The sequence below is a fragment of the Pan troglodytes genome, chromosome 16 (assembly GCF_028858775.2).
Source record: "Pan troglodytes isolate AG18354 chromosome 16, NHGRI_mPanTro3-v2.0_pri, whole genome shotgun sequence".
Classification (NCBI taxonomy): domain Eukaryota; kingdom Metazoa; phylum Chordata; class Mammalia; order Primates; family Hominidae; genus Pan; species Pan troglodytes.
Window position 1 is genome coordinate 62,932,734 of NC_072414.2, and position 15,836 is coordinate 62,948,569.

Below are 15,836 nucleotides of genomic sequence, written 5' to 3' on the forward strand. Positions count from 1 at the left end.
ATGATTGTGTATAATTATTTGCTTTTTAAAGTTCTGGAAAGGGTATCTATGTGATTATGAGGATATATAGAATTGAATTCTGCATTTTAGTGTTTCAACTTGTGAATATTTTTATATTTTCGATAACTCTACTAGGCAATGACATTTAATGATTTTAAAAATTTCATAAAGACTTGTAAAATTTTGTCTCATAAACAAAGATTAAATAATTATAATATTATAATTTTGTCAAATAAACTTAAAAAACTTTTTCTCACAAATTATATCCTGATGGAATTTGAGTTTTCTATTTTTATTGAAAAAAGTTATGTCTTAGAAGGTGTTTATAATCTCTGAAGATGGCATGCTGGAGCTCAAAGGGACAAATGTATTTTTTAAATGAGATGCCTTGATTCAAAGGATTTAAAATGTATTTTTAAAGGCTGCTACCTCTCAGTTTCTCCAGGTTGAGTGCCAGTAACAATGATTGTGCCCAGAAATATCTCAGGTAGATTCCAGGAAGAATCTGGGAGAAGAGATTTCCCCAGGAATACAGAGAGGGTTTTCAGTCTGGCTATGACTTCATGTTTCTAGAGACCAGATAGGCAGCAGGCTGCCATTTCCTTTGGAAACTAGGGCCCTGGAGTGAAATGAGCCCTACCACTAGTCTATCACTCCTCCTCCATTTATGGGAATATCAGAGAGAAGTAGCTGAAAGAGATGATTTTAAAAGTTTGCCAACATATGAAGTATATCACCTACTGAGGGAAATTTGGCTGCCCTCCTGTTTCCACAGACTTACTCCTTGGCCATGAAAAGCTCTAAAAATCATTATCTCACATCTGTGGAATAGGCTTCGTGGGAGTGGGCCTCAGAATGGTAATGTCAAATGAATGGTATACATAGCCAGTGTATTGATCATGGGCTATTGTATTGATTTTACACTGTTTAGGGTCTAAAGGGTTGAGAGAAGTTTGGAGAATAGTACATAGGGTAGGTAGAAAAACAAGGCAGCTTCATTTTTCCTTTGCTCCCTGAAAAACCATTAAAAAGTGGTTCTGTCCTAATTCTATCACTTTTATATTTTCTTTGAATAACAAACTTTAAAAAAATAAATACAGCATTTTGGGAAAAGCTAGGTTTGTCAATAATTTTAATGCACTTGCCTAAACTCTTACTCGGGTCTTAGAAATGGTAGTTTTCAGATGGAGGGAAGAAAAGGAGGGAGGAAGAAAGACAATGATTTATGGAAACAGTAAAACAAGTTTTGATTTAGGATTAAATATTGGTCACAATAACATATAAAATATACTTATTTTTGTATTATTCAAATTAATGTAACTGAGAATTACTGCAAATGATACTGCCCTTAAAAACGAAAAACATTTTATATGAGACATGGCAGTATGTAACACTTTGAGGATCAGAGCACTGGAAGTCAGGATACTGGAATCTTTCCCTGTCTCAGCCTCTAGGGACTGACTGTATGTACTCCTGGGCCACCTTCCCACCACACCCTTATTCTCCCCCTGTAGTAACCTCGATTGGTCACTTTTCTAGGTGAATAATAAAGTTGTAGACTTGGTAATTACCAAGCATCTGTAAGATTCTGTTACTCCATTATATATAAATCTTTTCAGAAGGTTTATGTCTTTTCATGAAATGAATTAGGTAGCTTTTACTTTATTTTTTGTTGTTTTTTTTAAAAATAATTTGGTCCTAAGCAATTCAATATTTGTTAAGGTTAACTGTATTTAAACAGCAGTGGTATGTTTTTGGGGTGGTGTGCATAAATATAATATGGTAGATTTCCTATTGTAAGAACCTCTGATATGAGCTTAGATGAGAAATTGCCCTTACAGTACCCTTCAGTGACACTTACCATGATTTGCTTTTAGTTTTATGGGGGAATCATTAGTGTATTGGTTCATTTGTAACTGATGGTTTATTTCCAAGGTTTTGAGACCAGTGAGTTAAATAGCTTTAAAATTCTCACTATTGTTTAGAAAGCTAATTTTATAAATTTAAATGTTAAAGCTTTTGAATGGCTTCTTTTTAACAGTGATTTTTAACAAATGTTTGATCATACTGTATTTGTGCTACAGTTGAAGTGCTGAAGTAGCATTTTGGCATCTTTCCCAAAAGCATGCTTAAAGACGCTAGCGGCAGCATCTCTCCCTGTCTCCTCAGTGCTTTTTACCTTGCGAGTGGTGCAGCTTGTTCTGCGGATGTACTGAAACCCTCCCATTTAATCTGCAGTGGAGGAGAATGGAGCTCAGTGTCCAGTAGAAATCACTGATGTAGCAATGTTGCAGTAAATAGAAATGATTATATATTTCAATAGCTTAGCAAGAAGACATTTATAATATTTTTTTCTTTCATCTGATTAAGTTTTGCTGTCTGTTTTCTTCCAGAGAGATGTGGATAATTTGCCCTGCCTCCAACATCTCTTTCTCAGCTTCAATAATATATCTAGGTAAGTGGAAACTCCCAACTTGTCATTCATTATAACTTGATTGTGTGAGTTCTAGTGCTTTAGATTAAGATTGTAAATACCTTGGAGAATTTTACTAGCATGGAAGATTTTAAATTAGAAAATGATAAGACAAAGTTCTTTGTGGAAAAGCAAAGCTCTTGTGTGTATTCTTGCCTGTAATGCTAACATGATGAAATTAATATAGCATGTGCTTTTGATTTAATTATGCTTTAGAGTTGTTCTTTTGTAAAACATGAGTACATAGAAATTTCAGTGTATATTTTGCTGTCCTTTGTTTGACATTCACGGCACTGGTCAGTTGAATTAGAATTTCTTTCATAAATTGTCAGCTACAATTTGTATAGCTACTAAGCAATTTTAATACAGCAGGCTATATTTGTCACTGAGCCACTTGCTAATTAGGCCAAATTGCCTTCTAACTTAGTATCTCTACTTAGAATTAATGCTGCTAAGAGACAGTGGATTAGAATATGGAAATGTATAAATTTAGTTTTCTAACTATTTGAAGCATATTATCCTTTATATTGTGATGATGTCTCATTTAGAATTGGAGCTGAGACGTACAGTAAGACTTTTCAATGCAAAAGGGCTCCTACTTTTTCACTAATTCTTTCCTTCTCCTCCTTCCCAGGAGCCACTTAGTTTGAACTGGGCTTTTTAATGCCTTCAGTTCTTTAGTTTCACTTCAAAGCTGTTCTTTGAATCTGCTTTTATAAGAGGGTAAAAAATATATATAAAAAGATTTAGAGCATATCTTTTCCTGAACTCCAGGTCTATGCTTCTGTATTAAAAACTAGTTTAATTTTTGTGTGTTGTCTGTTGGCATGTTTTTTGCATGTCTGCCATCAGACTTGTTTTAACCCAATCATCCTGTACTATGTCTCTAAAAGACAGAAATTATCTGAAGACAGTGAGCTTTGCAAATAGACATTATTTTGAAGAAAATACTCTTTCTCTTTTTTCTCTTCTGTGGGAAAAAATATTAAAGTTTCTTTGATAGACTTTTCATATTCCTCTTAGTATATTTTGAATGCAACATTCCAGGTGCCATTATTCTATCTTGTTGGGGAGGTAGAATTTCTTTTCAATGGCAATGGAAGGGTCACTCATTTTTTTTAGGGGAATTTCTTCCTAAAAATCATTAACAACTCTTTAGAGAAGATAGTGTCTCGTTTTTACAATATGCGAAATATTCTCTGTTTAAGATACAAACTTTTAGATTCCCCCAACCTGTGGTGGAACTCATTACTTCTTTTGCTTCTTGTTTATGGGGAGTAATTTAAAGAGAGATATAAATTTGGTTATATAGGGGTTATGATGTTCCCAGGTCCCCAGGATATCTGAATTTCTAAACTCCTAAATTCCTAGCTCTGTAGGAAGTTGGTTTTGGTTGCCTATATCTGGGAAGTTTTCTTCCCAACCTGGAAAGGAGTTCTGCTCACCCAGCAAAACAAAGTTAAGATTAATGAGATTAATATTTACAACTTTCTTTAAAAAGTGTGGTTTCTCAAGAAAATAAAGATAGAAGTCAGCTGACAATTTTGAGGCTTTTATTCTCTCTGTGATTGCTTTCTTTGTGTTTTTATATAGCTTTCACAGTATACTTTCTTCTAGTGTTTCCAGCGGATCTGCTTTTGAGGCACAGTGCATTTCCTGCTCTGTTTTTGTTGATGCTTGTGGTCCAGGAGGTGGTATAGCGAATATATTGGGTCTGAGGAGGGAAAAATCAGAGAGAACAACTTTGAAAACATTTCTGTGAACTTTACTCAAGATACAGATATCTCAGATAGCTGGGCTGTCAGATAACCTGTAGTGATAGCTACAGTATATATTCAGGGCACAATTGTTCTTCTATATCCTGGCATAATAGAGTTGCCAGGTTTTACAGTGCCAGCTTTCTGGGACCTATCTTCCATGGACTCTAATTCAGTAGTTTTAGGTAGGGCTCAGGAATTTGTACCTTTATTTAAAAAATGCAGCTGACTTAAAAATACCAGTGGTCTGTGTTATTCAAACTTCAGGTCAAAACCCATATAGGGATCCTAAGATCAATTTAGTGATTTAAAACCAGACAAATTAAAATGGAATGGAAAATATCAGAGTTTGTCACACATTTTAAAAGCATACACTGTTGCATAAAAATTTTCCAGTTTTAATTATATATGGATATGTCTATGCATATGTGTGTATGTTATTTTACTATAGACAACATGGAAACTGGGTTACAATGTAAATATGTTTCTTACTATGGGTTAGATGAAAAAATTTGAAAAATTCTGTGAGATATAGCTTCTTATATTTCCACTATTATTGCAGTGTTAGAGTTTATTGTACTTTCATTTTATATTGTCCCTTCTGTTAGACTGTAAACTTGACAAAGGCAGAGGAATATGTCTGTACTGCTTACTACAGCCTCTTCAGCATCTAGCATGTATGTGTTCTTAGTACAGGTATTACTAGTTGTACTGAAAAGATTTATAAGGAGAACTTAATTCCTCAAACAGAAATATTTTTCTGTGTGATCTAATAACTCTTTTTGGTGTGTCCATTTTTATGTTATTACTAGGTCATTTAGTCTGTGTTTAATGTGTGGACCTGTGAGGTTTAAAGCCATAAGCAAATCAAAGTTCTCTTGGCAGTTGTTTTGGGCTTCCAGGTTAATTTACTGATTTGTCAGTAAGGATCTTGCCCATAATTTCTAGAGAAACTAAAACTTTTATTTATGCAGTGGGGTATATCAGGGTTAGGGTGGTGGGTGTGGTGTGTCCCAGGGTACAGACAATAAGGAGGTGCATTGTCTGTAAGACATTTAAAAACAATAAAACCTGACAAAAATAATGTTGCTTTTTATTGTCACTTTGCATTGGAAATTTCTAACCTACGTCACTGATAAAATAGTCTTCTCTGCCGGAATGACCTCTCATACCTCTTTTCTTACTTTAGTAAGACAATGTTATTTGGACTCAGCTTTTTCTTTATGATATCACTGAAAATTTTAAACTAGGTTTCTTTTTTTTTTTTTTTTAGGAAGGAATGCTGTTTTAAGTTCTCTAATGACCTTTGTTAGTACATATGTTAGTACATATAGTATGGTTAAAGGTCACTGAAGCACACGCTTTGGGGTGTGACTTTTCCTTCATCACTATTCTCTAAGACAAGATAATCCTCCGGGCTATTTTCAAAATTTTACTGAAAATGGTTTATAATTTTACCTTTATCAGGAAATCATTCTCCTTGCATTTTTCTCAAGTTATATTTCAACTTGATAAGTCACCCTATATCAATTATATTTCTAGAAAAGAATCTATTTCTATTTAGGAAACCTTAAACTGCCCTGCAGTTGTCTAATTTAGTACTAGTTGGTATTTTAAGGAGGAAATTATTTCACTGACCTTCAGAATGTATGGATTTTTTTTTTTTTTTTTTTTGAGACGGAGTCTCGCTCTGTCGCCCAGGCTGGAGCGCAGTAGCGCAATCTCAGCTCACTGCAAGCTCCGCCTCCTGGGTTCATGCCATTCTCCTGCCTCAGCCTCCTGAGTAGTTGGGACTACAGGCGCCCGCCACCATGCCCGGCTAATTTTTTTGTGTGTGTTTTTAGTAGAGACGGTGTTTCACTGTGTTAGCCAGGATGGTCTCGATCTCCTGACCTCGTGATCCTCCCGCCTTGGCCTCCCAAAGTGCTGGGATTACAGGCGTGAGCCACTGCGCCGGCCTATATGGATATTTTTTATGAGCTCAGGTTGTTAGATAGTATTCCTGTAGTTGAGATACAAGGTTTTATTCTTGTGCCTTCCAGGATTGCAAGTGTCACATTATTTTGGCTTGAAGGAAAATCATTTCCCTTAGTTCTAGTATGCAGCATACTGTTAGAATGCCTTTACTTTTCCTTTGTTAGCAGATAACCAATGATATGCAAATCTTCTTACTGAGTTAACAGAGGAAATCAACTATTGACAGATCTTTTCTGACCATCTGCTAAGTTTTAAATTTGAGAAATGAGTACATGCTTGTCAAGGAAATTTCATTATCGGTACCCATTTATCTACTGAACTCCTCTTGAGGGGTTTACCAAATGGTTGACACGTGATTCGCCTTCAGACAAACATTTAATTGCATTTTTCTAAATGTGATGGGCATAATGTAAGGAGGACCCATAAAAACAAGATTTAAAAATAGGGGCATTTGTTTTCATCCATGCTGCTTTATTCCTTCTTTGTGAGTAAACCCCTCTGAGTATAGTAAGGTGGCATATAGTGCCTTAGTAGGTCTGACTGTAAAGCCTAGCTCCAGCTTTTGAATTCTTTTAGTCAGAAAATAGGTGAAAATAGATATTCACAACTAATGATAGATATGTTCTACCGCTTCAGAAAAATAGACTTTGAGGTAAGATCAATTTGTTTGATCATCCTCAGGGCTGATGTAATTATTGGGTCTAAATTTATTTTATTTGAAACACAGCACTTATACTAAAATAATTTTTCTATGGTTTTTCATTGTATATCTTATTTCAATACTACTTTATTAAAGTGCTGTTTTTCCTTTTAGAGATCAAAAGCAAAAATTATTCTAAAATGTTATAGAATGATAGTTTCTGAGGACGATTTTCCACAAGCCTTGCAATTTACTGAAGAGTCAGAGTTCATGGGGCAGGGGTAGTAGACAGTAAAAAAAAAAAAGAAAAGAAAAAAAGAAAAGGGGGCCAATGTACAACGTAATGGGGAAACTGGGGACCCTCTATTACGTTTGTTGTATTCCTTTTGCATTACCTTTGAAGCAGCAAAAAGCAAAAAAATCTAATGGATAGCAGTCACTTTTTAAATTATTATTACATAGCTTCTTTTATTATCCTCCTTATATCAGCATCTATAACCATTTAAAGCATTAATGCTGTAAGTACAAAAATACATACAGATACTCTCATGGATTTTATTTATAACATTATAAAGTGGAGAGTGCTACCGTGTATGCTCTCCAACTTCATTTTATAAAATGTTGTTGAAATTAATCTTTGCAAAATTGTAATCGTTTTCTATTAAAAGATTGCCTTTCTTTAATGGACATTACGAGTCAGTTGGAGCGTTTTTTACCTGTACCTTCTCAACCAACTTATAAATATATATATGATTGCAAACTCACAGGAAATTTTCCAGATATTCTTCTATAATTGTAAGCCTCCATTTTTATTACTGTAAAGGTTATTTGCGTGTGTGTGTGTGTGTGTGTGTGTGTGTAAGCGAGAGAGAGAGTTTTTCTAAAAAGAAGGCTTCTGGAACTAAAATTAAACTAAGGCCTGGGAGCAGGCTGCTTGCATACCTTGTGTCAGTCTGAGTTCACACATACATATTTGAGAGGCTGATAGCTATTCATAGCAGTGAGTTAGCAGTTTTGAAAACACTGATGTACCAAAGGTCCCTTTGGATTTTATTCACGTGAAGGTTCTAAAAGTTGCAGGAAAAATGGGCCTTAAAATTAATTACTCATGATTACATACTGGGTGGTGTTCAGAAACAAACAAGTATGATAAATTGAGAGCAACATACGTTTTATTATTTCCTTTGTATTTTGTTTTACAAAGGCATGAAAATTCAAAGAATATTCAGAAACAAAGTATAAGTATATTAAATTCAAAATCCACTTAGAAACAAACTTAAGATATATAACTAGTTTCCCCTAGTGCATTTCTTGTACTTATATTATAGAAATACTTCCAAAAGGGATTTGAGGTAGTATCAATCAAGAGAGTCAAACTCTGTAAAATATTTGAAGAGATTTATTCTAAGCCAAATGTGAGTGACCATGGACCGTGACACAGCCCTCAGGACGTCCCAAGAACATGTGCACAAGGTGGTCAGGGTGCAGCTTGGTTTTATACATTTTAGGGAGGCACGAGACGTCAATCAAATACATTTAAGAAATACATTGGTTTGGTCCAGAAAGGCAGGACAACTCGAAGTGGGGGGAGAAAAACAGAGATCTTGCTTCAGCTGTTTCCTAACTCATTTATGAAAAGGTAAGATAGCCCTCTGTCAGAAGCAAAAATATCTACGTGATTGTATAGATTTTAAAAATCTATATAAATAGCTCTTTTAAAGTTCTTATCTACTAATTCCAACATTTGTGTCATCTTTAGTACTGTTGTAGTGACTTTTTTTCTCGTTAATATATGTTTCAATTTTTATTGCTTCTTCCTCATCTGGCAATTGTTTTGATTGTATTCTGGGCATTGTGGATGTTCTGTTGAGAGATTTAAGGATTATTGAGTTTTGTTTTGATAGCTACTAGAGAATCAGGATGATCCTGTTGAGGTTTATTTTTAGTTTAGTTTTTTTTTTTAAGGGAGATCTAAAGTGATACTTATTATAGAACTAGAGTAGTATATTTTTATATCTGTTACCAGCGGCAAATCTGTATGGGTCTGCAGCAACCTCAATTCTTGCCTCCTCAGAAGAAAGAATTTGACTGAGGGGCATAAGGCAAAAGGAGAGACCAAGGCAAGTTTTAGAGCAGGAGTGAAAGTTTATTAAAAAGCTTTAGGGCAGGAATGAAAGGGAGTAAATTACACTTGGAAGAGGGCCAAGTGGGCAACTTGAGAGATCAAGTGCCCAGTTTGGCCTTTGATTTAGAGTTTTATATGTTGGCATACTTCCCAGGTCTTGCATCCCTTCTCCCCTGATTCTTCCCTTGCAGTGGGCTGTCCATATGTGCAATGGCCTGCTGGCATTTGGGAGAGGCCGCATGCACAGTGTGTTTACTGGAGTTGCACACATGCTCACTTGAGGCATTCTTCCCTTACCAGTCAACTGTTCCTAGAAGGTCATATACCAGTTAAACTCTAACATTTTGCCTCTTAATGCACATGCTTGAGCCCACTTGCCCAACTCCAGTGCGAAGCCACTAATTATCAGTAGATCTTATTGGGAAACTACTGAGTATCAGTTTCAGGTTTTTTTCTATCTATTGGGAGACTGCCTTTCCCTGGTGCCTGCTGCAACCAATTCTTATTTTAGAGAAACAGTGTAACAACTGCCTGACCATCACCTGAGGGTCGCCTGACATTCCTGGTTGCTGGGGAGCCCTCTCCAGCCCCACTGGAGCCTGGCTAGCTACTTACTGTAACACATCCATATTTTTTTTGTTACGACAGTAAACATAAGATTTGTGTATCCGAGGCAGACTGATTATTTACCTGCAGAATATCTTGTATTAGTTTCCCATGCTCCATTTTTTTCCCATGGTGCTGTGATAAATGCAGATGTCACCTGCATGTATGAGGAGGGGCCTCTAGTACATGAGAGAAACCCCAAATTATTAGTCTTGAAGCTTATATAGAAGCTGCTTACATAACTGCACCTTCTCCCCTCCAGGACGGAAAGAGAGAACACAGAGAGAAACTGAGACCTTGTCTTCCTAATGTAAACAAATCCTCTCTGAAGAGAAAAGTCAAAGGTGTTTTGGCCAATAATCTTTTGGAATATAAACAAATGGCTCCACATTTTTGATACCCTTTGAAATGTAAACACATAGTTCTTAGAGATAAATTTCCATATTACTCTTTTTTTTTCTTTGAGACCCAGTCTCACTGCTCTGTCGCCCAGGCTGTAGTGCACTGGCGCGATCTCCGTTCACCGCAACCTCTGCCTCCAGGGTTCAAGCAATTCTCCTGCCTCAGCCTCCCGAGTAGCTGGGACTACAGGTGTGTGCCACCATGCCCGACTTACTTTTTTACTTTTAGTAGAGTCAGGGTTTTACCATGTTGGCCATGCTGGTCTCAAACTCCAGACCTCAGATGATCTGCCTGCCTTGGCCTCCCAACGTGCTGTGATTACAGGCGTGAGCCACTGCGCCCGGCCTAAATGTCCATATTGCTCTTATCATTTCTATCTATTCAGTCACCCTTTAATCAAAGTGCCAATTTTCTTTGCTCAGAAGGCCATTACCATGCAGAAACATGAAAATATTCACATTGTTTCTTGACACAGAGTCGCCTCACACCTAAGGCATGGCTGTTCTTGGACTTCAGATATATAATCTGGGTATTCATTGAGGTCTCTTCACTCTATTTGGTTGGAATTGCAATGTCTCCCAGTTCCATGTGACCCATAGATACTCTTCATCTCACAGCCCCTCAATAGTTATATTTTGCTAATCTTTGTGGAATTATACCCTGTGTACCCACATCCTAATATTTAGCCAAATACTCAAGAGACCCCTATGCAGACTTCTGGAGTTCCTTCTCTACAAGGTTCCCTCCTCTCCATTCCTCTTCACCCAAATTCCAGTAGCCTCAACAGACCCAAATTCTGACTTCTATTTCATCTACCCAGTGAGACCTCTGTTCTGTCTCTAGCTCCACTTCCCTGTGCTATGATCTGTAAGTACCCTCAGGCAGAAAGCCGAGATGAACTTGGCTTTTATATGTCTGTCTTCTCCCAAGGATCACAGCCCTGAGCTAGTCAACATCTGCTTCATATATTTTGTCCAGTTTCATAGTTGTTTACATTGGGAAGGTGAGTCTGATGCTGTCATGGCAAAAACTGCAAGCTCTATCTACCAGATTTTCAAATTGTCATGATTGTATATCATCTCTGCCATTTACCTGTCTGGTACTTAAAGAATATGGAATTCCCCTTAAATCAACAATACATTCTTTCTGTATTTAACAACCTGTGTGTGTGTGTGTGTGTGTGTGTGTGTGTGTGTGTGTGTATCTGTCTGTCTGTCCAGGTTATTAGACGGGTGAATTTGTTTCCTTTTTATTTGTTTTTAGTATTAAAGATTTTTTTTTTGTAGGACTGAAACTCAGCTTGCTCAGGAAGGAAAATAATTGCCTGACCATTAAGGGCATTGGGCTTGGTTAAAAGAGGAGGGTATTTTCTTCTTTAAAAAATTTTGCTTCCATGCAAGTAAGGAAGTTGGGATTCTCCATAAGGAGGATACTTCTGGAAGTGAAACAGTTAGGCTTCTTTATCCTGGATGCACAGGAAGGTATCACAGTGACTTAATTATACACCCCCAAATATCTTAAAAAGTAGTTTAGAACTGTCAACTAGTCTCTGGGCATTGTTTGGTTTTGTTTTAAACATTTTTTAAATCAACAAATAAAAGTTGTATATATTTGTGGTATACAAGATAATGTTTTGATATATATATATATATACACACATTATAGAAAGACTAAAACCAATTAACATATATGTTACCTCACATACTTACCTTTTTTGTAATAACATTTAATGTCTTATTTAAAGATTTTATTAAAGAACATTTAAAGTCTTAGCAGTTTTCAGGTATACAATACATTGTTATTAAATATAATCACCATGTTGAACTAATTCCTCCTGTCTAACTGAAATTTTGTATCCTTTGACCAACATCTCCCCAATCACCCTACATGACCATAACCTCTGATAACTACCATTCTACTCTCAGCTTCTATGAGTTCAACTTTTTTAGATTTCTCATATGAGTGAGATCATGTTGTATTTGTTTTTCTGTGCCTGGCTTATTTCACTTAGCATAATATCCTCCAGGTTTGTCCATGTTGTCAAAAATTACAGGATTTACTTCTGTTTGAGGCTAAATTGTATTCCACTGTGCATATATATACCACATTTTCTTTATCCATTCATTATTTAAGGACGCTTAGGTTGATTCCATATCTTGGTTATTGTGAATAATGCTGCAATGAACATGGGAGTACAGATACGTTTTCAACATACTAATTTTATTTCCTTCAGAATATACCTGGAAATGGGATTGCTGGTTCATATGGTAGCTCTAATTTTAATTTTTTTAGGAACCTCCATAATCTTTTTTATAATGATTGTACTAATTTATATTGACAGCAACAATGTACAGGGTTTTCTTCTCTCCACATTCTCACCCACACTTATCTGTTGTCTTTTTTATAAAATACCCATCCTAACAGGTGTGAGATGATATCTCATTGTGGTTTTAATTTAATGAATTTCCTTGATGATTTTTTTCATCTACATTTTGGCCATTTGTAATCCTCTTTTGGGAAATGTCTATTGTAGTCCCTTTTTTTTCATAAGACTTCCTTTTTATGGCTTAAAAAGAAATAGACAATGTCAATTATAGACCCCCAGGATAGAGACCATAGTTTTTAGTTTAGGAATATCCTGGGAAGCACTGAGTAAATGTGAAATAAGATTAATAATATTTTTCTGCTAGTTTCTTCAGACTTGTTTTTGGGGCTTGCTTTTTGGCATTTCATGGGTATTGGCTTGTTATTCTTCAAAATGACCTACTTCAGGGATTATGAGTGATGCCAGTTTTTCATAGCTGGGTGGGTTTAGGATCTAAGATTATCTTAGGGATATCCTGAGGATGTGTTATTTTTACCTCAATAGTGATAGCTAGTAGCTGATCCTCCTCCTTCCTGTCCTTTACAATTTCATTAAAATACCTTCTCCATCTCTTTCATCTAAAGAATTCAAGTTTTTTTCCAAGTTGGTTGTTGAAGAACATTGATTATGTATCTTTATGTTTAAAACACCAAAAAAGGCATTGTGGAGAGTAACAGAAGTTAAACATATGACTTTTGTTTTCCATGAGTGTATAACCTAATGACAGAGAACATACAAAGACGTGAGTGACAGAAACATGAAAAAAAACCTTGCAGCTTTTGGAAAAGCCAACAGCTTGAGAATCACAGTCTGTCACTTAGCAGTTCTGGTATAAAGAGCGCTTCATCTCTGATTGCTCTGGCAAAAGGTTCTGAAGAGCCTTAATGTTCAAAATTGTGTCCTTGAACCAGCAGTATTAGCATCACTGGGAAGCTTATTGGAAGCCCAGGATCTCAAGCCCTACCCTAGACCTTCTGGGTGAGAACTGTCATTTTAAAAAGGTCTCCTGGTGATTTAAATGCACATTACAGTCTGGGAAGCACTGCTGCAGAGGATTCTGATTGTGTTCATTTAGGTCAGGTGCCCACTTGGAATGAATCGCCGCAGCCAGGGACATATAGGACATACTGAATGCTCAATCCTGGGACATATGGTCCTTATCCCCTAGGACAATGGGTGTGGGATCAGTTTGTGGAATGGGTTTACTACAGGAAAGGGGTGTTTTATTACCAAGGGAAGGGAAGTTGGGAAAGAAGATAATAACAATAGTTGTCCAATAAACTTATTTCCTCTTTCATGCCTTTGCTCACATTAATGTTAGAACTAGCTAACTCCTTTACTTTGGGTCATTTCATCCCATTTCCTGTGTGTGTGTATGTGTGTGCACACATGTGTGTTCGTGTGTGTTCTACTTTCAATCTCCCCCACCCCTCATTGCCATCTGTCTGCCTGACCTAGATATCAGAGGTTCTTCCTTATTCCACAGCATGGTTCTCCTGTCCCTCTCAGAGAGTTCATATCTTTCAAATATATATAAACACGTTATGGATAAGCACACACATACTTCTGCCTAAGTCTAACTTTACTTCATTGCACTCCTGATAGAGCATGTGTGCTTCACCTACTGCTTTTCATTCTACCACTAAGGCATTAACCCTTGGAGTCACGCCTTTTAAAGCTGTGAATATCTGTTAAAATGTACTTGTATTAATATTACAGGGGGTCATACTTTTAGCCCTCAGGAATTCTGATTCCATTAGCAAAGTTTTTTTTTTTTTTTTTTTTGCATACAGGGAACAAAAGAGGGATGTAATCCTTTACTATTATTATTTATTTTGATGTTCATATTTTCTCTGATTTCTCAAGAAGGGTCCTGTGGTCTTTTGATGTGTCCTCATTCTTTAAGTACTTCCTTCCTTTCTGGCCCAACAAGATGTTCCAGGCTCATCTTATACTTTTGCAGTCCTAGCTCTGGAATCAGCCATTTCTCCAAGGAGTTCTAATGACTTTTAGTGGAGAATGCTGTTTAGAAACTAAGATTTGAGTGCAAGGTGTGCTTATCCTTTTTGAGTTATCATTGTTTCTGGGCCATCTCAGTGGATAGAATTAGGAAATATGCATGTGTATATGTATGTGTGTATGTGTGTATTTAGATAACTTAAATTGGTATCATGTACATGATTCTTTGCAGGCCAGTTGGTCTCTGTTTCAAGTACTTAACTTTCCCTTTGTAACACAAAAGCAGCCATAAATAATATGTAAATGAATGGGCAGAGCTGTGTTTCAATAAAACTTATTTATGGACCCTGAAATTTGTATTTCATATCATTTTCACATATGACATATTCTTCTTTTGACATTTTTTTCTAACCATTTTAAAACATAGAGGCCATTATTAACTTGTGGGCCATATAAAAACAGGTGATAGAGCATATTTGGCCTGTGGGCTGTAGTTTGCCAAGTCCTGGTCTTTCCGAAACACTTTCAGTTTACATACAACACACATACCTATATAGTCATACACTGAGTAACAACATTTTGGTCAACGATGGACCACATTTACAATGGTGGTTACCTAGACTATAAAGGAGCTGAAAAGCTCCTGTTGTCTAGTGATATCATAGCCATTATAACATCATACCGCAACTTATTACATATATATTTTTGCTGATGCTGATGTAAACAAACCTACTGAGCTGCCAGTCATATCAAAGTGTAGCACATACAGTTATCTGTGGTACACAATACTTGTTAATTATAATAAGTGACCCTGTTTTTGGTTTATGATGTACTATATAGTTTTCCCTCCATATCTTTATGGGATTCCTTCTAGGAACCCACTCGACCCCTCCCGTGGATACCAAAATCCACCAATGCTCCCCAATATAAAATGGCATAATATTTGTGTATAACCTATGCACATGCTTCTGTATACTTTAAATCATCTCTAGGTTACTTACAATACCTATCACAATACCTACACATCACTTCATTTGTGTGAATACAGTGTAGTACTTGGCACACAGTAAATTCAAGTTTTACTTTTTGGAACTTTGTGAAATTTTGTATTTTATATTTTGTTTTTATTTTTAAAATTTTAAGTTCGGGGCTACATATGCGGGTTTGTTACATGGGTAAATTGTGGGTCGCTGAGGCTTGGTATATGAATGATCCCATTACCAAGGTAGTGAGCACAGTACCAGATAGGTGGACTTCCAAGATATGCCTTCCCCTCACCCTCCCCCATCAAGTGGTCCCCAGTGTCTTTGTTCCCTTCTTTGTGTTCATGTGTATTCATCGTTTGGCTCCCACTTATAAGTGAGAACATGCAATATTTGGTTTTCTGTTCTTATGTTAGTTTGCTTAGGATAATGTCCTCCATCTGTATCCATGTTGCTGCAAAAGATGTTTCATTATTTTTTATGTCTGTGTAGTATTCTATGGTGTATATGTACCACATTTTCTTTATCCAGTCCATCGATGATGGACAT

At 36.3% G+C, this 15,836-nt stretch overlaps 1 protein-coding gene across 11 annotated transcripts in view; it reads left to right on the forward strand.

The window, feature by feature from the left end:
• Window positions 1–15,836, forward strand: part of LRRC49 (leucine rich repeat containing 49) — a 159,450-nt gene that overhangs the window by 42,693 nt on the left and 100,921 nt on the right. For 10 of the 11 annotated variants that reach the window (XM_009429033.5, XM_016927078.4, XM_063794015.1 and 7 more), the window contains one exon: window positions 2,394–2,455. In XM_009429033.5, coding sequence (XP_009427308.1) covers window positions 2,394–2,455 — 62 coding nt within the window. Of the gene's footprint in view, window positions 1–2,274; window positions 2,294–2,393; window positions 2,456–15,836 lie in introns of those variants that run through there. The other variant, XM_063794019.1, reaches the window with a different exon arrangement.